Source organism: Scyliorhinus torazame, chromosome 12 (assembly GCF_047496885.1).
Source record: "Scyliorhinus torazame isolate Kashiwa2021f chromosome 12, sScyTor2.1, whole genome shotgun sequence".
Classification (NCBI taxonomy): Eukaryota; Metazoa; Chordata; class Chondrichthyes; order Carcharhiniformes; family Scyliorhinidae; genus Scyliorhinus; species Scyliorhinus torazame.
The window spans coordinates 57,828,221-57,850,253 of NC_092718.1; the positions used below are offsets into that span (position 1 = coordinate 57,828,221).

General features: G+C 43.6%; 1 protein-coding gene across 3 annotated transcripts in view; it reads left to right on the forward strand.

The window, feature by feature from the left end:
- The window catches only part of efl1 (elongation factor like GTPase 1), a 450,668-nt gene that overhangs the window by 69,618 nt on the left and 359,017 nt on the right, over positions 1 to 22,033 (forward strand). For all 3 annotated transcript variants that reach the window (XM_072468746.1, XM_072468749.1, XM_072468748.1), the window contains exon 8: positions 18,156 to 18,279. In XM_072468746.1, coding sequence (XP_072324847.1) covers positions 18,156 to 18,279 — 124 coding nt within the window. The remainder of the gene's footprint in view (positions 1 to 18,155; positions 18,280 to 22,033) is intronic.

The window sequence follows — 22,033 nt, forward strand, 5'->3', positions numbered from 1 at the left end:
CCTGATGTTTTGACATCGGGACCTGTTCTCCTGGTCCTCGACCTTTCCCCTTGGGTTCCCCTTGGCCGCCACCAACCTCTTTACCTCTGCTTCAGGGCGACAATTCTGTCGCTCTGGTCCTTCAAGGCCTTTTCCAGGCCGAGGACTGTCCTCTCCTGAATTGCCACTTTTCCCCCAGCCCGTCGATTGCCTTCTGCGCGGTGGGCATAGCCTCCGCTACCGCCACCTTGACCGACACCTGGATCTCTATCCTGATCGCCCTTCATGGCGGTTAGTCCCTTCATCCGGAAACTCTTCCATCCGTCGTTTGGGGGGGGGGGGAGAGAGTCAGAGAGGCTGATGCTCGGGTCATTGGCTGCCCTTTCTCCTGGGTGGTCAGGGCCCCTTCCCCTTGTGGGTCTGCTGTTTTGTCCGCCTGCTGGTCATGTCGCTTTCTGCCATTTCTGCCATCTCCTCGGCCCCTCGAACTCCCGTTCGCTGGCATCTTTTCTTGGTTACCTTCCTTTGATTGTTGAGGAATCTTTTTCTTTGAAATTTGGACAAAGTTCAACTAAAAGTGACTTTTTTGTCCTGGTTCAGAGGAGAGCGTCCGCTCAGCACATCACTGTCACCGGAAGTGAGGTGTTGGTGTTACGAGTAATGTTCCCTTCTCCACAATCCTGGCCAATATTTATCCTTCAACCAACATCACTAAATCTACTCATTAGAACATGCTGTTGGCATGCCAGTCATAATGGCTAGAAGAAGATTTGATATTACAAATACTCATGCCTGTACAGCCTGATGGAGGCCATGATTTTCATAGACTGGAGCTATTCTCAATCTACAATGGTGGTTGGGTGGGGGGGCGGGGGGGGGGGGGGGGGGGGGGGGGGGGGGGGTCAGGGAATGGTGTTGATGGGCTATATAGCCAAGAGGATTCATAAGAGTTTTCCCCTGTCGGAGTGCAGTTAGAATGTTGCAATGAGGCAGCTGATTTTAATTGCCAAATGTTAAGCTGATTTTAATTTCTAAATATTAAGCAGCTACTTCTTCTATACAGACTAGATGTCCCACACGTATTTTCTGACCTTTCTCTGTATAATCTTGTATTTTGCTTAGAGGTCTTCATTGCCCTTCTTTATAAATCTTTCTCCAGAATATCTTTAATTTGTCTTTCTTCTTTGTACTCGGATGCATAATTTTCAAATTAATCCTCCATAATGTTTGTAAAGGATGTTCATTTATCCTTGGCTGACTGATTCTGGAGCAGTGCCTTCATTCTCCATTACTGAACTTGGCCTTCATAACTCTGAGAGCTGCCTGCCAAAACATGTATGGTATGGTTTGGCTACATGCCTGCAGAGTTCCTCAGTTCAGATCAAAAGTTACTCCTACTGCAGCGGTAATTATCTTCTCAGTTTGAGTCATTTACCAGATTAATTCTAGAAGACTTTCTCTTACACCTTTAAGCTGTACAGCTCCTTTTTTATTGTTGCTTTCAAGATGTGGGCGGCACAGTGGATAGCATTGCTGCCTCACAGTGCCAGGGATCTGGGTTCAATTCCGGCCATGTGTCACTGTCTGTGTGGAGTTTGCACTGTTTCCCTGTGTCTGCGTGGGTTTCCTCTGGGTGCTCCGGTTTCCTTCCACAGACCAAAGATGTGTAGGTTAGGTGGATCGGCCATGCTAAATTGCCCCTTAATGTCCAAACGATGTGTAGGTTAGATTAAGCAGTTATTGGGATAAGGCGGGGGAGCGGGCTTGGATGGAGTGCTCTTTCAGTGGTTGGTGCAGACTCAATAGGTCGAACGCCTCCTTCTGCACTGTAAGGATTCTATGATTCCGTTTATCTTAAAAAATGTAGCCAAACCTGGTTTGTTTATATTGCTTGAACAGCCAGGTGTAGGTTTAGTGAGAGTATTTCTATCCCTGCTGAGTTAACCCTGAGCATTTTAGAAGATAAGTCCAATTGCTAAAATCTTGCTTTCTTGTCTATTATACTTCTGTCATTATACTTAAATATATTGGAATTAAATGTGTGTGTCTGTGCTTATGTCTGAAATTTGGCTGGGTCTCTGATAATCTATTACTGCAATCAAAACAACATTCTGGCAAAGTTGCTTTATTCCCTAACTCATAAATGCCAAAGAGCATCTGTTATTTTACTCCTGAGGGCAGGTGGAATGGAAATTCTTCAGGGTTAGGAATCAAAATTATGTAATTACAGGAATTAGTCAATAGGTGGGGCTGTGGAGTGAGTTGTTGAATTCTTTCATCAAACTCTGTTGCCATCTTGTTCATGAATTCATCAACTGACTTTGAACGTTACAATAGGACCAAAGTGGCAACCCTGTGTGATTTACACCCCCATCCACATCCCTCCAGCATTTTAGTGTGAGCTGTATCCATCTATGTAAAGTCTGCATATGGTGTGCACTTCCTGTAGGTGTATCCCTTTCATTTCCCAGCACACTTCATTGATAAAGGAGACAAAAAACAAATTCAAATAGAATATTAGAAACCGCATAACTTAGGGAGCAGCCTATAATTTATTCATAATTTGTGCTCAATTGGAATTGATCACAAATATAGTACATATGTTTTTATTGCATAGTTTATCGTGATAACTTTATTTTCAATCGAGCAAAACAACAACTTATATAGTACCTTAATCGTCCTTGCATACAAAGGTGCTTGACAGGAGCATTATAAAGCATAATTAGATACCACATAAGTCACATAAGGTGACATTAGGGCAGATGTCCAAAGACTTAGTGAAAGAGGCAAGTTTTAAAGAGAGTCTTAAAAGAAGAAAATTAGGTGTTGAGAGTTGGGGAGGTTTACGGACAGCTTGAGTTTTATTTTATCTTTTCCAGTTTAATTTAAAATTCCTTACACACGTTATTTGGTTATGAATGGAAAACTGATAATGTTTAGGCAGATAAGATTGTTCTGTGGTACAGCATATGCTTTAGAAAGCGAGGATATGGCCTTGAATCTCTATCAAGTCTTCTGACTGCCAGGGAGGTTCCACACATACAAAGACACTCTCTCACACTGTTATCCCAGATGACTCTTGTCTGGCTGAAATTGGCAACAGCCCGAAAAAGTCCTGATTTTGGATAAGGAACGATGGGCAGGATGGGGGATCAAAATAGGAAGGAAGGAACTTGTTTTTGAAACCAACTTAAATTTGGAAGAAAATAACCTTTTAGGTAGAAAATGGGATAAGCACCATCTCCTGGGAATAATTCAATTGGGAGTGACCTCACCTAATAAAAAACAAAATGCTGGAACCAGCACTCAGTAGGTCAAGCAACATATGCAGAGAGAGAAACGTAAGTGTCAGGGTGATGACATTTTGTCACATTTTATCTAGTACTTGAGTCAGGAAAATATTCTTGGACGTACTGACTCTTGTTGGGCTTGGGATTGTGGTCATTGATGACCCTTCCGTGTTTATTCTTGTAGCTATTTTTTTAATGTTTGAGTCTGCACCATGAGTCCAACATGCTCGGGAGAGCATTACAGATAAGCCTAACACTTCTGCAGCGCATTCCCAAACAGATTATTAGAGGTTACTTTACAGTGATCAGGAGTTGATGTCAGCATTTATGCATAGGGTGTACAGTAAGTTGTCACTTAAATTGTGGCTGTGTTCCTGAAAATCACAACTTTAAGTGAAACATTGGTTGCCATTGGAATCAAGAACAGAAAATGCTGCCAAACCTCAGCAGGTCTGATGGCATTTGTGGAGAGAGAACAGAGCTAATGTTTTGTGTCTGAATAACTCATTCTCAGAGCCTAACACAGCTCATCCAGACTCTAAACGATGCAGTCAGACCTGCTGAGATTTTCCAACATTTTCTGTTTTTGTTTCAGATTCCAGCATTCAGAGTAAGTTGCTTTTTTTCTCCATGGGAATTACTGATCACAAATATTAAACCATTACATCCTTTAAGTTGAAATTTTTTACATTGCTAATTTCTCACATGAAATAAATATTAAAATAAGTTTAAAAATTTGAAGAAAAATGTGTTTGTTTTATATATAGTACTTCCTGCTTGCTGAGGATCCTGTTTTCTTAACCTCCAGCTCACTGCAGAATCTCCGCCCTCCCCAACCTCAGAGTGTGGCCTCCTCCCCTTCCCTACCCACCTGTTGGAAAGTTGACTCTGATAACAGACACACGCACATCTCTCTCCCACACACATGCACTCGCCGCTGTCCCTCGATGCACTCGAGTGTCTCACACATACACATGCACATATCCTCTCACACACATGCACTCCTCTCTCTCGCGCACACTCATACCCCCTTCCTTGCACATGCACTCATTCTCACACACTCACTCGCACATCCTCAACTCCCTCTCACACATGCATCTCCGAGGCCCAAACCTTCCCCCCACCCCCAACCGCAATCTCAACAGTCTGAACCCTCCCACCCCACACACGCATACATGAGGCCCAAACTGTCCTGCTCTCTCACACATGTCTCCCCAATTCTCTCTCCTCTCTCTCTCTCTTCTCCCCCCCCCCCCCCCCCCCCCCCCTCACCCCCCATCTATGGCTCTCTCTCACTCGCCTTTCCGAGGCCCAAAACCTCCTGCAATCTCCCACAAGTCTCACTGAGGCCTCTCATCGCTTCTCACTGGCTATTTTTGCCACTGGCTGCGTTCTCAGGATCAATCCTCACTGTTGGCCTTGGGCTTTTCTGCCTAGCAACAGCAGGATGGAATAAATCTAATGGGATATTCAGGGAAAGGTCTCTCGGGTCATGGACCAGCCAGCCTATCAGCATCCAGTGCTCCAAGAGGACTTGCTCTGATTTGGCTATTTCATTGTTGTAATTATTTTTTAAATTGGTCAGTTGCGCTTCTCGAACCGGTGTTTGCAACCGCAAGTTCTGTGAACCCCCTGGAGACCCTTCGCAGACCCCTGGAAACAGTTTATAATTATTATAATTATAATCTTTATTAGTGTCACAAGTAGGCTTACATTAACACTGCCACACTCCGGCGCCTGTTCGGGTACACTGAGGGAGAATTCAGAATGTCGAATTCACCTAACAAGCATGTCTTTTGGAACTTGTGGAGGAAACCAGAGCCCCCGGAGGAAACCCACGCAGACACGGGGCGAACATGCAAACTCCCCACAGACAGTACCAAGCCTCTGGTGTAGAATATTCCAGCATGCATGAATGCAATCATCCCTCGTGCTGTAATAGGATGTCTGAGTTCCTTTTCCAAATTATTTGCAAATAGGTTCTATTCTGATGAAGGTTTGTATTCAAACAATTAAATCTCTTTTTTTTCACTTAACCTGCTAGCATTTGGAGTATAGTGGCAAAGCATTCACTATTTGTGGTTTTTCTGTAAAAACTTGACAAATAACCCATTAACTCCAGGACTGTATTCTAACTTAATAGGAGAAAGCAAATTACCTTTTTGTGATCGACTTCAAGACTGACTGTCCAGAGTATGCCAGGAACAAACTGAAAAATTAATTTTAGACATTTTCTTCAGTAAGGGAGTGGGCACACTAGCTGTGCTTTCTGTTCCTGTTTGGAAATGTATTCATACTTTCAATAAAAATGGCAAATTATGTCTTTCTTCCATATGTAACTATTTGTTCGGCTTTCCAAACGGAAAGCAGATGAACTTAGGAGACCTTTCGAGATTCGAATGCTAGATGAAAGAAAATCTGATTAAGAACACTATTCACTTCCGAGTAATCTTGTGGTATATGGGAGATAGACTTTTCTGCTTCCAGCTCTCTTGGAACCTCTCGGCCATCTGACTGCTGATGCCATAGTTATTATCATTAATATCACCAAGGCCTCATTAATGAATTCTTCATATCTCTATAAAGGAAGGCTAGGATTAGCTTCACAACAATCCTTTGCAGTATTGCTAAACACCAGCTACCTGTGACCATCCCGGTGCACATTGCTTAAAAAACGTTACGTCACAATAGTCCGAGATGACCGTAGGCTGCTTTCCCCTTTTGAGGGGGAGAGCTGAATGGTGGTGATTTAACCTGAGGATCACCACACCTCAGGCAAGGTTGAGAAGGCGGGGCCTTCATGAATAACCTCAACTGGTACGGGAATTGAACCCGCGTTGTTGGCCTTGCTCTGCTTCACAAACTAGCTGTCCAGCCAACTGAGCTAAACCGGCACATTTCTTACCATCCTGATGTTTATCATGAAATTTAGAAAAAAAGCTAAGAAATAAAAGTTGAGTTCAGATGTTAAGCACTTAATTATCAAGGTGTCTGATTTGTAGTATTCACAGGAAAAAATGACAGAATCAGAACATTTAGTTCCCAGAACGCATTTAAGATTGAAGAATATAAGCAGTAAAAATATAATTTCCCTTTCTCAGTTATTATAAATCAGTAGAACTGATAATATTATATTATGCAACTCACTGAGAATTACCACAGATCAGCTAATATTCTAAAATTATTATGTCTGGCAAGCAATTTATTCAAATTCTTGGATTGAAAATTGGCTGATATTCTATTGTTCCAATTAATTTATTTGTGGTCTGTACAAATGCAAACCACATTTTGCAAATGATTTTTCTCCTGCTGATAGTGTGCACCTTAATCAAAATATGAAATAATGAAATATTTCACAGTAACGTGACAAACCTTGACTATCAATTTTCTTCCATCCCTTTGAGGACTTTAGTTAATGTTTCACGTGCCTATTCTCTCAAAGTTCAACTTGTAATTTTCTTATGTTTTCTACAGTGCTAGCGTTTTTATTTGCAGGGAAGTTCCACAGTCTGAACTTGTGCAGTGTGTGGAGCTTCCTAGATCTATTGGTAGGACTTTGTTCACCAAACTGGAACAGTCTTCACTTTAGGCTTCGATTGTATATTTTTTGCTGTTTGGTCCTAACTGGGTAAAGAACAGCTTGAGGATAAATTGCAGCAACTTTATTCGGGTAAATTAACTGTTGAGAGTTTGTCTGAAAGGAGTTTTTGCATACGATTAAGTCCAACGATGAAGCAGTCACTTTTCGAGTCACAAACAAGGATGTTACCTTTCATGACTTGTTGTAGTTTTACTCTTCTGTGCTTACAACACAATATTTTATCTGGATGGGTAGAATCCAAAATGTTTCGCTTACACTGCAGCATAAACAATTTATGGATCCTTGGCTCTTCACTGGTGGCTGCATTGCTTTTCCCATTGCAACGGGTCCGATTGGGTTTCAGAGAGGGCGTTCTGCCAAAACCTGCTAGCTGACTCCTTATTCATATTTGTGTTGCTGCTACGTTGCTCAGTTCAGATTTCCTGTGCTGATTGATGGGGTAACACCCTGTGCTGTGGAAAATTTTAATCCGCTGGTTTAACTGTACGCATGAATGCTGGCAGGTAGGCAGCTGGCCATCCCTCAGCCCAAATTATCCCTGAGTGAGATGAAGTCGATCATTAACAGTGACAGAGTAGTCACTCCCCACAACTAGCCACAACCTCTTCTGCCCATTCTTGAACCCTGTTGCAATTTAATGGGTTATCCATTGTGCCAATTGACTCCATTTGTTCCATTGTTTCTTTAACTGGAGCATTTTGCAGCAGGTTTGGTTTGGATTTTGTTTTTAAAAATCTTTCTATTGGTATTTTCAAAATTATATACATTGCCGTTCATTTTTATTTATTGTACAGTACAAAAGGGCATTTTCTTGGGTTTATCTTTACAGTCTCGCCGTCTGATTTGGCGTACAATCCTCCCTACCACTCCCCGCCCGCCCCCCTGATGCTCTCCCTGATCTGGGGGGGTTGTTCCCCTTCTCCTCGTTTCTCCCCTTCCCCCCCCCCTTTCTTTTCTCCCCCCCCCCATCGGCTTCGGCCGTGTCCATCTTGGGGGTGGGGGGTTGTGCGTCCCTGACGTTCCTTTCCCCCTCTCCCCTGGGTTGCGTGTCCCTGACGTTCCTCCTTGTCTTTCTCTTTTTCTTTTTAAACTTTCTTGTTTCCCTTTCTACTGGCTTTTGCTGGCCTCGAACTGATTTTGGATCAGGTCGACAAATTGCCCCCCATGCAGTAAGGAAGCATTCCTTCGACCCTCGAATGGCATATTTGATCTTCTCCAGGTGGAGAAATTCCGATAGGTCTGCTAGCCAATCTGCAGCTGTGGGTGGTGCTACTGATCGCCAGCCGAGCAGGATTCTCCGGCGTGTGATTACGGAAGCGAAAGCTAGGGTGTCGGCCCTCATCCCCATGTGTAGCTCTGGCTACTCTGATACCCTGAAGATTGCCACATTTGAGCATGGCTTCACCCTCATCCCCACTACCTTGGACATTGCCTCGGAGGAGGCTGTCCAGAACCCAACAACTTTGGGACAAGCCCAGAATATGTAAGTGTGGTTGGCCGGGCCCCTCTGGCACTGTTCACATTTGTTCTCTACCTCCGGGAAGAACCTGCTCATTCAGGTTTTGGTCATGTGTGCTCTTTGAACTGCATGAGTCTGAACCTTGCACAGTAGGAGGTGGAGTTGGCCCTGCTCAGTGCTTCGCTCCAGAGTCCCCACCCCACTTCTGTCCCCAGTTCATCCTCCCATTTCCATCTGGTCTCGTCCACTGGTGTTCAGGCTCTGTCCAGTAGCTGTCCGTATATTTTCCTGCAGAGTCCCTCTTCTTTACTGTTCGTGTTCATCAGCTCCTCTAATATTGTGGTCTCCAGGGCCGAGGAGTATCCTACTGTCTCTTTGCGGAGGAAGTGTTTTATTTGTAGGTGCTTCATTTTCTGCCCTGTCGGTAGTTCCCATTCCTCTGTCAGCTCGTTCAGCGTCACTTGTCTATTTCCTATGTAGAAGTCCGCGTTACCCCGTCCTGTCTCCATTTTCTAAAGGTTGTGTCCAGCATGGCTGGAGGGAATCTGTGGTTACACGATAAGACCATAAGAAACAGGAGCAGAATTGGCCCACTCGGCCCATCGAGTTTGCTCCGCCATTCAATCATGGTTGATATTTTTCTCATCCCCATTTGCCTGCCTTCTGATAACCCCTGATCCCCATATTAATCAAGAACTTATCTATCTCTGCCGTAAAGACACTCAGTGATTTGACCTCCGCAGCCTTCTGCGGCAATGTGCTCCATAGATTCACCACCCTCTGGCTGAAGACACTCCTCTTAATGTCTGTTTTGAAGGATCATCCCTTTAGTCTGAGATTGTGTTCTCTGTTTCTAGTTTTTCCTACAAGTGGAAACATCCTCGCCACGTCCACTCTATCCAGGCCTCACAGTATCCTGTAAGTTTCAATAAGATCCCCCTCATCCTTCTAAACTCCAACCGGTACAGACCCAGAGTCCATAACTGTTCCTCATACAACAAACTCTTCATTCCAGGGATCATTCTTGTGAATCTCCTCTGGACCCTTTCCAAGGCCAGCACATCCTTCCTTAGATACAGGGTCCAAAACTGCCCACAGTACTCCAAATGGGGTCTGACCAGAGCCTTGTATAGCCACAGAAGTACATCCCTGGGCTTGTATTCTCGCCCTCTCGACATGAATGCATACATTGCATTTGCCTTCCTAACTGCCGACTGAACCTGCACGTTAACCTTAAGAGAATCGTGAACAAGGACTCCCAAGTCTTTTTGTGCTGATTTCCTAAGCATTTCCCCATTTAGAAAATAGTCTATGCCTCCATTTCTCCTTCCAAAGTGCATAGCCTCACACTTTTCCACATTGTATTCCATCTGCCACTTCTTTGCCCACTCTCCTAGCCTGTCCAATTCCTTCTGCAACCCGCCTGCCTCCTCAATACTACCTGTCCCTCTACAGATCTTTGTATTGTCATGGAGAGTACCTTTAAGAAAAGGGTGTTTACTACTGCAGTGATGTCAGAGTGGGCGAGCTGGGCTGTCTGTCAGCTTTTTACTTTCATTTTAGGCTGTTTGCTAGTTTTAGTTTCGTTTTCAGTGTTGGAGCTGAAGCCAGACTTAGCAGGTGTACTGTTGATCTCTCTGCCATGAAAAGACTATCTCTTGAACATTTGGTGAATTCAGAATTATAAATGTTCTCAGTAGTGAAGGTAAACCTAATGTGTTCTGTTAAAAGGTGTTTCTTTTGTCTTCTGGATGTTGTTTGGGAAGTTATTAAGGATTACTTAGTGTTGTATTCTTTGGGGATTGTCTTTGTATTGATGGTTGCTAAGATGTTCACTGTATGTTTTAAAAAGGTTAACTTGAGTTCATAGAATAAACATTGTTTTGCTTTAAAAAAATACTTTTCCATTTCTGCTGTACCACACCTGTAGAGTGGGCCGTGTGCTCCCCATACCACAATCTATTAAAAGTTGTGGGTCAGGTGAACTCCATGATACACTTTGGGGTTCTCTGAACCCTGGCCCATAACAGTATCATCTGCAAGCTTAGCAGCAGTGCCTTCAGTTCCTTCTTCCAGATCATTAATGTATATTGGGAAAAGTTGTAATCCCAGCACCGACCCCTGAGGCACACCACTGGCTGCCATCCTGAAAAAGACTCCTTTATCCCCACACCCTGCCTTCTGCCAGTCAGCCAATCCTCTATCCATGCCAGGATCTTACCCTCAACACCATGGGCTCTTAACTTATTTACCAGTCTCCGATGCGGCACCTTGTCAAAGTCCTTCTGGAAATCTAAATAAATCACGTCCATTGGTTCTCCTTTCTCTAACTTCCTTGTTACTTCTTCAAAGACCTCTAACAGATTTGTCAGACAAGACCTCCCTTTGACAAAGCCCTGCTGACTCAGTCCTATTTCATCATGCATTCCAAGTACTCCGCATTACATCTTTAATAATGGACTCTAAAATCTTACTAATGACTGAAGTTGGGCTAACCGGCCAATAATTTCCTGTCTTCTGCCTCCTTTCCGTTTAAACAGCAGAGTTACATTCGCCACTTTCCAGACCTCTGGGACACTTCCTGCCTCCAGTGATTCCTGATTGATCACCACCAATGCCTCCACAATTTCCTCAGCTATTTCTTCTAGAACCCTGGGGTGTAGTCCATCCGGTCCAGGTGATATATCCACCTTCAGACCTTTCAGTTTCCCCTGAACCTTCTCTGTAGTGATGGCCACTGCACTCACCTCTGCCCCCTTATACCCCTGGAGCTCTGGCATTCCACTCGTGTCTTCCATTGTGAAGTCTGATGTAAAGTAACTATTCAGTTCCTCTGCCATTTCTTTGTTTCCTATTACTATTTATCCAGCCACATTTTCCAATGGTCCAATGTCTATTTTTGCCTTTCTTCCCTTTTATATATTGGAAAAAACTCTTCCTATATTCCTCTATATTACTAGCTAGCTTGCACTCCTATTTCATTTTCTCCCCCCTTATTACTTTTTTAATTGTCCTCTGCTCGCTTTTGAAGGCTTCTCAATCCTCACCTATTTGTATACTTTTTCTTTTGGTTCTATGCTGTCTTTGACTTCCCTCGTCAGCCATGGATGCCTTGTCCTCCCCTTAGCATGTTTCCTCCTCCTTCGGATGAATTTCTGTTGTGCCTCCCGAATAACCCCCCCAAAACTCCTGCCATTGCTGTTCCACCGTCTTCCCTGCTAGGCTCCTTTTCCAACCAACTCAAGCCAGCTCAGCCCTCATGTCTTTGTAGTTACCCTTATTTAATTGTAATACCGTTACATCTGATTGCAGCTTCTCCCCCTCAAACTGCAGGGAAAATTCTATCATATTGTGGTCACTGCTCCCTCAGGGTTCCTTCACCAGAAGTTCCCTAATCAAGTCGGCCTCATTACACATCACCAAATTTAGAATTGCCTGTTCCCTATTAGACTCTGTCACAAGCTGCTCCAAAATACCAAATCTTAGACATTCCACAAATTCCTTTTCTTGGGATCCACGACCAACTTGATTTTCCCAGTCCGCCTGAAGTCCCCCATGATTATTGTAGTATTGCCTTTTTTACATGCCTTTTCTATCTCCTGATTTATTTTCTGCCCCACATCCTGACTACTGCTAGGGGGCCTGTACATAACTCCCATCAGGGTCTTTTTACCTTTGCGATTCTTCAACTCTACCCACAGAGATCCTGCGCCTTCTGATTCTATATCGCTCCTTGCTATCGATTTAACTTCATTCCTTACTAACAATACAACCCTGCCCCCTTTGCCCATCTGCTTGTCCTTTTGATAGGACACATATCCTTGGATACTTAGATCCCAGCCCTGATCCCCTTGCAGCCACGTCTCTGTGATGCCCACAACATCGTTCCGGCTAATTTCAATGTGCGCAACAAGCTCATTTACCTTGTTCCGTATACTGCGTGCATTTAGGTACAACACCCTCAATCCTGCATTGACCACCTCCCTTCTCACACTTGACAGCTTTTTTGCTCTGCCTGAGGATGATCTCTTATTTTTTTTCTCTATTTCCCCTTCAGTTATTACACCTTCTAAGCTAAAGCGCTGGTTCCCACCCCCCTGCCATACTAGTTTAAATCCTCCTGAGTAACTCTAGCAAACCTCCCAGCCAGGATATCGGTGTCTCTCCAGGTGAGATGCACCCTGTCCTTCTTATACAGGTCACACCTCCCCGGAAGAGATCCCAATGGTCCAGAAATCTGAAACCCTCCTTTCTACACCACTGGTTTAGCCATGTGTTTAGCTGTTATCCTCCTATTTCTAGCCTCACTGGCATGTGGCACAGGGAGTAATCTTGAGATTACAACCCTAGAGGTCCGCTTTTTAGCTTACTGCCTAACTCCCTGAACTCCTTCTACAGGATCTCATCACTCTTCCTGCGTATGTCGTTGGTACCTATGTGTACTACGACCTCTGGCTGTTCACCTTTGCCCTTTAGATGTCCTGTGTTCATTCAGAGACATCCTTTTTTAAAATAAATTTAGAGTACCTAATTTTTTTTTTCCAATTAAGGAACAATTTAGCTTGGCCATCCACCTAACCTGCACATCTTTGGGTTGTGGGGGTGAAACCCACGCAGACACGGGGAGAATATGCAAACTCCACATGGACAGTGATCCAGGGCCGGGATTCGAACCTGGGTCTTCAGCGCCACAGTCCCAGTGCTAACCACTGTGCCACCGTGCTGCCCTCGTTCAGAGACATCCTTAACCCTGGCACCAGGGAGGCAACATATCATCCTGGAGTCTCTTCGGGTCCACAGAAGCACCTATCTGTGCTCCTTACCATAGAGTTCCCCATAACTATTGCTCTCCTGCACTTTGCCCTCCTCTCTTGAGCAACAGAACCAGTTGTGGTGCCACTGTTCTGGCTGCTGTTCTTTTCCTCTGAAAGGCTATCCCCCTCAACAGTATCCAAAACGGTATATTTGTTAGAGAGAGGGACAGCCACAGGGAATTCCTGCATTGACTGCCTGCCCTTTCTATCGGTCCCCCATCTGTCTGCCTGCACCTTAGGTGTGACCATGTCTCTATGACTTCTATCTATGACGCTTTCCGCCACCTGTATGCTCCTAAGTGCATCCAACTGCTGCTCCAACCGAACCACGCAGTCTGTGAGGAGCTGCCATAGGTTACACTTGCTGCTGACGTAGTCGACCGGAACACTGGAAGTGTCACAGATCTGCCACATCTCACAGTTGGAGCACTGCACCCCGCTGAATGACATTTAAGCACTAGTTAATTAATTTAAAATAAATACTTAAATTATTGTTAGATTAAGTTACAATTTGGGAGTTTATAGAGTGAGGTTTGTTAGCAAGGAGACCATTGGAATAATCGACTGGCAGATAACTGATTTCCCTCGTGTTTATTTTGCTGTTTCTCTGCTCTCCACCTTTTTATGAGAGTAGAATCAGCACTTTTGAAATCCGCTTATGTGCCAGTCTCAATACTGAGCGAGCAAGCAGGCTTGTTGCTCCCACTCTGATTAATTTCCTTTTCAATGACAATATATTAACGTGAGTATGTCGAAAAACATCTGTATTATTTGTAATTAAATACAGAAAATGCTGCAAGTACTCAGCAGGTCAGACATCACCTGTTACTATGTCAGGTTGATGATGTTTTGCCAGAATTGAAAAAGTTAAAGGATTAGGGGTGGCACAGTGGTTAGCACTGCTGCCTCGCAGCACCAGGGACCCAGGTTCAATTCCAGCCTCGGGTGACAGCATGTGTGGAGTCTGCATGTTCTCCCCATGTCTGCGTGGGTTTCCTCCAGGTGCTCCAGTTTCCTCCCACAGTGCAAAGATGTGCAAGTTAGGTGGATTGACCATTCTAAACTGCCCCTAAGTGTCCAAAAGGTTAGGGAGAGTTTACTGGATTGTAGGGTCTGGGAAAGTGTGGGGGAGTTGGCTTAGGTAGGGTGCTCTTTCAGAGGGTTGGTGCAGACCCGATGGGCTAAATGGTCTCCTTCTGCACTGTAAGGATTTATGATTCTATGAGATGTAATACGTTTTAAGCAAGCACTGAGGCAGTGATAGGTAGAAAAGATGTGTGACAGGGTGAAAGGCAAGAGAGATTACATGATGAATGATGATGTGGTGCAAGGCAACATGAAATGGTAGTGGAACAAGAGATAAAAGATGAGTCAAAAGAGGGTGCATGTGGGACTAGTCAAATCATTATCAACTGCTACTATTTGGAAAAAAATATAAGTATTGTTTATGGTCTGGAATTGTTGAACTCAAATATTGGTTCTGGAATACTGGAACGTGCCAATTAAAAAATGCCATTACTCAAGCCTACTTTGAGTTTCCTTGGAACAACGTAGTAGGCCAAAAGTAGGGTGGAAAAAGGTGACTGGAAGAACAGAGCAAGGCTTGCATGCTACAAAAGTATTCCAAAATGATCACCCAAATTGAGTTTTGTTTCACCAGTATAGAGGAGTTCATGTCTAGAGCAGTGAACAGTGTAATAAATGAAATGTAATAAATCGTTAGGGCATAGATGGTGGGAAGGGAGAAGTTTAAAAAGGCAGGAATTGCACTCATACAAGAAGATGTTGCAGGAAAGGGAAGAGTGGGATCGGGGTGATTGTGGAGTGGACCAAGGTGTCATGATGGGAATGGTCTCTTTGGAATGCTGAAAGGGGAGGGCCAGATGCATTTTGTGTGGTGTCCATCTAGAGGTGGCAGATGTGTATGTGATGCTACACCTGCCCTTTCATCTCCTCCCTTCCCAACATCTAGAACCTTAAACACTTTTCCCTACTGAAACAATGTTTTACTTGTCCTTCTTTCAGTTTAGTATATATATATATATATATATATATATTCCCTGTTCGAGATGCAATCTCCTCTGCATTGGTATAAATTCCAATAACAGTATGTTGAGGAATAAGTGAGTTTGGAGCCGTCTGTACCTCAAAACAGCTTTATTTCCAAGGCAGCGAAGCAAAGTCACAGACGTTCCCTGTTCCTCTCGGCCATCCAGGGACAGTTGTGCTTAAGTACCATTTTAAAGAAGCCTGTATTCTATTGCAGCACAATTTCAACATTAATAGATCCCCTTTATTTAAAAGCAAAAAAAAAATACAAGTGCATTTCCTTTTCAAGAAAAAAAAACCTCCCATCCCGAGTCATCATTCTTCTAATATCCCCAATAATTTTGCACTGCAAGCATTCTTTTTAGTGTAAGTCTGGTAACTGATAGCTTGTGTCAACTCACTGGAACTTCGAGATATCCTTTTTCTCCACGCTTCGTTTTAGACTTGTAATATCAATTCGTAATCTTTTTTCACTCACTTTTATCCTGAACACATTATCCCGAAGGGATCGATTGTCAATATAACACTCTACTGGGACATCTCCTTCATCATTTCGCCCATGTAGTACTTCCTGGAATGTTTTAAATAAAAGGAATGCCATGTCAACCGCCTCTCCTAATGCAAGAGTCTCTGCAGCCAGGGTGCTTTTTGCTACTCTCCTTATTTTCTTAGCTTCCCAGGCCAAGGGACAACACTTCTCATTTTCACCCACAAGAAATGTGGTGACATTTACATTACATTTAGCGGATGCCTACAGCCATACTAGTCTGGAAATGCCTGATCTTGAAGCTAAGCAGATTCGGGTGTAGTTCGTAGTTGGATGGGAGTCTGCCTGGTAATATCAGGTGCAGTAGGTTAGTGGGCGATCAGTTAGCTCAGTTGGCTGGACGGCTAGTTCATGATGCGGAACGATGCCAACAATACAAGTTCAATTCCAATACAGACTTGAGGTTATTCATGAAGGCCCCACCTTCTCAACCTTGGCCCTTGCTTGGGTGTGGTGATCCTCCGGTTAAATCCCGACCAGTCAGTTCTCAAAGGGCAGTTCAGCCTATGGTCCTCTGGAAATGCGGTGCCATATAGGGGCCTCGGTAGCTCAGACGGTTGAGCATCAGGCTGGCTTCTAATCTGAGGGCCCAAGGTTCCAATTCCTATCTGGGTGCTCCTTTCAACAAAGTTTTTCAATTCTCATGAAACCCCACAAAGTTGACCAGTTTATTCTGAATCCATCTGCTCCTTGAACGGAAGTAAAATTGATGCTTCTTCAATTTGCTAACAATTGGGATGGCCAAATTCAGATCAGGTGTTAATTTTCCAGAACACCTCTGTTCACTTCGCAAATGCAACCCCAAGCTTCTGGTTGCCCGTCATTTAAAGTTGCTGCCCCACTCACTTGAGAACCTCTCTATCTTCAATCTTCTATACTGTTCCAATGAAGCTAAATGTAAACTCGTGGGACAGCAACTCTCCTTTCGATTCAGCACTTTAAAGTCTTCTGAACTTGAGACTGAACTCAACAATTTTACATCAGAACCTTGGCCCATTTCTTTCAGTGAGCAGCTGTTGATGTTTCCATGACTCCCATTTACACATTCTCTAACCTTGCCTTTTGTTTCTTCACCTGTTCCATTACCATCTCCTTTTTCCTTGCACCATCATACTTTTTGTTATTGAATCCCTTCTGCCTTACCTTACCCCCATCACAGACCTTCCCTTTTGTTCTTTCTCTCCAGCCCTCTTTTCCCTGCCTCTGTACTTCAAATATTTTTCATCTTCCACATTTCCTAGTTCTGAAGAAAGGTCAGCAATCTGAAGCACTAACTCGGTTTCTCCTTCCACAATTACTGCGTGATTTACTAAGCATTTTTGTAATTTCAGATTTCCATCATCAGTAGTGTTTTGCTTTAGTGTTACTGTTATTTGCAGGTTAATTTCGTTTTTTGGTCCAGAAACTCCTCTAATTTTAAAATCTCATCTTTGTGTTCAAATTCCTCCATGGCTTTGTCCCTCCCTATTTCCGGAACCTTGTCCAGCCATCCTATCCTGTTGTGCCTAAACCACTGTGTATTAACCCGTATGCGGTGGACAAATTACTACAAATTTATTTCATGAAACAATTCTGTATTTATTTACTTGCATACAATTGTTAGAATTATTCAATCACGCACACGTACAACATAAGTTAAACTGCAAGCAAGTTCATACAAGACCTTGACTTAACTTTGAAGTGACTGACAAGTACCGGACAGATATTGGCCTTCATCTGTGACCCACAGTCTTGCAGTCCTCGATGGTTGGTCTTTGGTCTGGCGTGTTCCTGACTCTGGTCTTCCTTCTGCTGGTGGCGTGGATGGTCTTCTCGTTGGCCGGTAAAGGTCACCGTTGTTGGTTGCTGCTGCAGAGCGATTGAGAAGGTGAAATTGTGTGTTTCGATTAGCTCACCTTCGCAGCATCTTTTATCCCTGGGGATATCTATGCACTCAACCTGGCTTTGTTTTCAATTACATGAAAGTAAAATTGCACAGCCTACCCCGTCATGCCATTTTTTCGTAGGGCAAATTGGATCTTGTGCAAGAATTTCATAGAACTGATATTGAACAAAATTTGATACTATGCCGCATAGTGAGATTCTGGGAAAGGTGACCAAAAACTTGATCAAAGAGCTAAGCCTCAGGAAATATCAAAAGAAGGGTTCAGAAATAGAGAGTGAGACGGAGAGGTTTAAGAAGGGAAATACAGAATTTAGGGCCATGACCAATGAAGACTTGAATGGTGGAAATCAGTGGTGCAGTGACATATTTTAGAGGATGATGCGATATTAACTGCTATACCCTGGAATCAACAACATTTTGTTTTCTGCAACCTGGTGTTAATACATTACCTGACCCACAATTGGTGGACTCCTCAGTAGAAATTGATCAATCATGATGTTAGATGAGGACATTTTTTTGTTTTATTTGCAGAATTGAACAGTTTGTCCAGATGTACAGCCAGAAAATGGGTATTAATGCTGAAGTGTTACTGAAGACTCTCTGGGGTGATTACTATCTAAACACAAAGGCAAAGAAGATAATGAAAGGAGCACAGGTACGTTGACTTAAAGCACGGACACTTCCACTAAATGTGAACAGACATTTAAGACAAAATAACAAGGAATACCTGGTAGTATTTTCTTTTAAAGTTCTACTTATCAGAAGTGTAAAAAGGCTGTGTGAACTCCTCACTGGGTCTGGATAAGTATTCCTCTTGTGCTGATGATGATCTCGGGTTTGAATGTGTATTATTGTTGTTGGCCAAATTCTGCTCATGTGGCAGTTAAGCAGTTAGACTCAGTGATTCCAGGCTGTGAGCAAGTGGACAGAGTTCCCTTGCTTCCATATGATCTGGTGGCTCCTGCCACAAATTGTGTGTTTCGATTAGGATGATATTAGCTTAGCTGTGACATTGGCCTGCCAGCATTCACGGTCAGGCTCCATACTTGGAGATTGGCTGGGTATTTCAAGGCACCCATGGAAGACCCATCATCATCAGGAGGGGGCTGATTGGAGATGACCAACCGGAGGGAGAATCCCATAATAAACAGAGGACGCATTTCGTTGCAGCATTCAGAAATGTTTAATGGGGTGCAATGGTTTACCTCTAAAACTTTACTTGACAAAGAAAAAATGTTGCCAATACTATTTAGAGTTTTTTAATACATGTTTGATAATGTGTTCAGTTTGATGTCAATTGGACAAGACTTTGGGTGGAACTTTCTATGCCATAGATGATCGAAATTTAAGTTAATGGAGGGTAAGTGTAAGGCTGTAATTCTGTGTGGAATGGTTGAGCCCATAGTGACAGTGTCAGTAACAGCTCATTGCAAACTTGGAGGTGCGTTGCCAGGACCTTTCTGCCGTTCAATGTCAATGGGTGCAAAATTGTGCACTTGTTATTTTCTGATCAGGCATCTTTTGCATGCAAGCCTGAGTTGATGACAGAGGGCCTGGTATTACAGCCTTACATTCATTCTCAACCATCTTACTTCTCTACACTCTTCATGGTACTTGCTGATTTCAAGTGACATTGCTTTTGTGCATTGATGTGCATGGGCTGTTGCCTCTCTGCTGTAATGCTGGCAGGTGCCATTCCCTGCATTGGAACTGACAATACCATGACTTGCTTACCTCATCTGCTTCCAATCTGTTTTCCCTCTGTGGACTCAATCCTTGTTCCTTGTCACAGATTCATTTGTCAGAGTAAAAACAGAAAGTGCTGGAAATACTCAGCAGGTGTGGTGGCAGCATCCGTGGAGAGAAAAACAGTTAATGTTTCGAGTTGAATATGACTCTTGAGGATGGAAATGTGATAGGTTATATGCAGTCGAAAACTGAGATGGGAAGAACAAAATGGAAGGCCTGGGATCAGCTAGAGGACAGGAGAAGTTAAATGACAAAGAGGTTATGGAAGAAAGGGCAAAGACAGTGATACAAAGACAGTTGTAGTAAAGAGACACAACATTTGTCGAGAGTAAGTGTAAATGCCAGAATGATGAACAGCCTGTCCGAAAGCAAAAACCTGAAAACAAGTTTCAAGCCAGTGTATGGCAAAAAAAAAGACCCAAACTAGGGGACAGAGTTCATGGCCTGAATTTGTTGAACAGTGTTGAGTCCAGAAGGTAGTACAGTGTCACATCAAAAGATGAGTGCTGTTCCGCATTAAGCATCTTTGGAACATTTCAGCAGGTTGACGACAGAAATGTGAGTATGAGAGCAAAGTGGTGAATTAAACTGACGAGCACTGGGAAGCTCAGGGTTATGCTTGTGGACTGAACGGAGGTGTTCGCAAAGAGGCCACCCCAATCATGTTTGGTCTCCGCAATATAGAGGACATTGCATTGTGAGGAGTGAATACAGTACATTAACTTGAAAGTACATCAACTAAATTGCAGATTCAGTTGGAAAGTGTGTTTGGCACCTTGGATGGTGAGGAAAGTGGGGGGTAAAAAGTCAGGTGTTACGCCTCCTGTGATTACATGGTAAGGTGCTGTGGAAAAGGGACGTGATGAGAGAAGGAAAGAACACTGATTCAGTCATCAATGCACTGGAAAAGAAGTTGGGGTGGGTATGCAATGAAACAAAGAATCTTCCACATACCTTACAAAAGGACGGGAATAATTAGGACCCAGGCAAATACCTATAGCAATGCCTTTTATTTGGAGGAAGTGAGACAACTTGAAAGAGAAACTGTTCAACAAGGGAACGAGCACAGCCAGGCGAAGGAGGATGGTGGTTGCAAGGGAACTGGTTGGTTCTCTGTTTTTGGAAAAAGTGGAGAGTCCTATTATGACATCCGGGTCAGTTCCAGACCCCGGAGTCCCAAATTAAGTGAATTAATAATAATAATCTTTATTCTCTGTCGCAAGTAGGCTTATATTAACACTGCAATAAAGTTACCGTGAAAATCCCCTAGTCACCACATTCTGGCACCTGTTCGGGTACACTGGGAAATTCAGAATATCCAATTCACCTAACAAGCACGTCTTTCAGGATTTGTGGGAGGAAACTGAAGCACCCTGAGAAAGCCCACGCAGACACAGGAAGAACATGCAGACTCCACACAGACAGTGACCCAAGCCGGAATTGAACCTGGGACCCTGGCGCTCTGAAGCAACAGTGCTAACCACTGTGCTACCGTGCAGCCCCCTAATTGACCAATAATAGATGTAGTTTCTTGAGATCATGGGCCCTTCACTGCTTCAACGAGTTACAGGCACCAGATTTGGAAGTAAAATCTTTTTTAAAAACTATAACAAGAGAAAGATATGCAATGTAATGGCAAAGATAAAACAACGATCTGCTAATCTAATTATTTCCCTAACCCCGTCCCAGAAACACAGAAGACAGACACATGGGAGGGACAGGAAAGGTTAAAAATAACAGGGATTATACTGGGAATGTGAGATGAAACTTTGCTGCTGAGGTTGTTGTCTTTGTAGCTGGCGATCTTCCAAGGATGGCAAGTGTTGAAATCATTGGTTGGTTTGGAACTTCTGTTGGTTCCCTTCAATTAGAACATGGAGGTGGTCGAATTTTCTCCAGCGAATCACTTTCATTTGAATGACTTCCACCAGACTGGCTCTCACACCCACTGAGATGATATTAGAATTCTGCACTTGAGGATTTCACTAGGTTTTTAACCAACCCCTTCTTCCTCCAGGTGGCCTTGTACTGCACCCTCCCGAAAGGTGAACTGACTGGAGAGAGGAAGGTCTTTAAACACAGGCCATCAGTTGAGATAACTCCGATTCAGTTTCCCAGCATTTTAATCAGAAACGGAACATTCACCAGCCTAAGCTGATAGAAAGAGTGTTTTATATTGCCAGCCTTCCAAACAGAGATTTAAACTTTCACAGATCTGGCAACTGATTGCAGTCTTTCAATCAGAAGTTAAACCTTCACAGAACTGTCCAGACCTGCGCATTCCAGCCTTTCTGGGGAGACCTTTAACAGGCTTCAGCTCAGTTCCTGTCCAGAACGAAAACCGAAAGCCAAAATGGAACCTGCATTCTGTTCCAGAATTTTCTGATAGGGTCTACTAATTGCAATTGAGAATAGAAGATGTCCCGGAATTTAAGCAGAGGGGATTGGCTGCTAGCCAAGTCCATCAAAACGACATCACGGACTATGCCAGAGAGCATACTGAATCAAGGGAACTGCCTGGGCCAGTTCAAATAGTAGCTTGTAGCGGGAGAGTTTCAGTTCAAAACCAAAAGTTTTAAAAACAGCCAGCAGGACAGACATTAAAAAGAAACCCAGACCAGACGAGGATTTACAAGAGGACCCTTGTGGTCCTCATACTG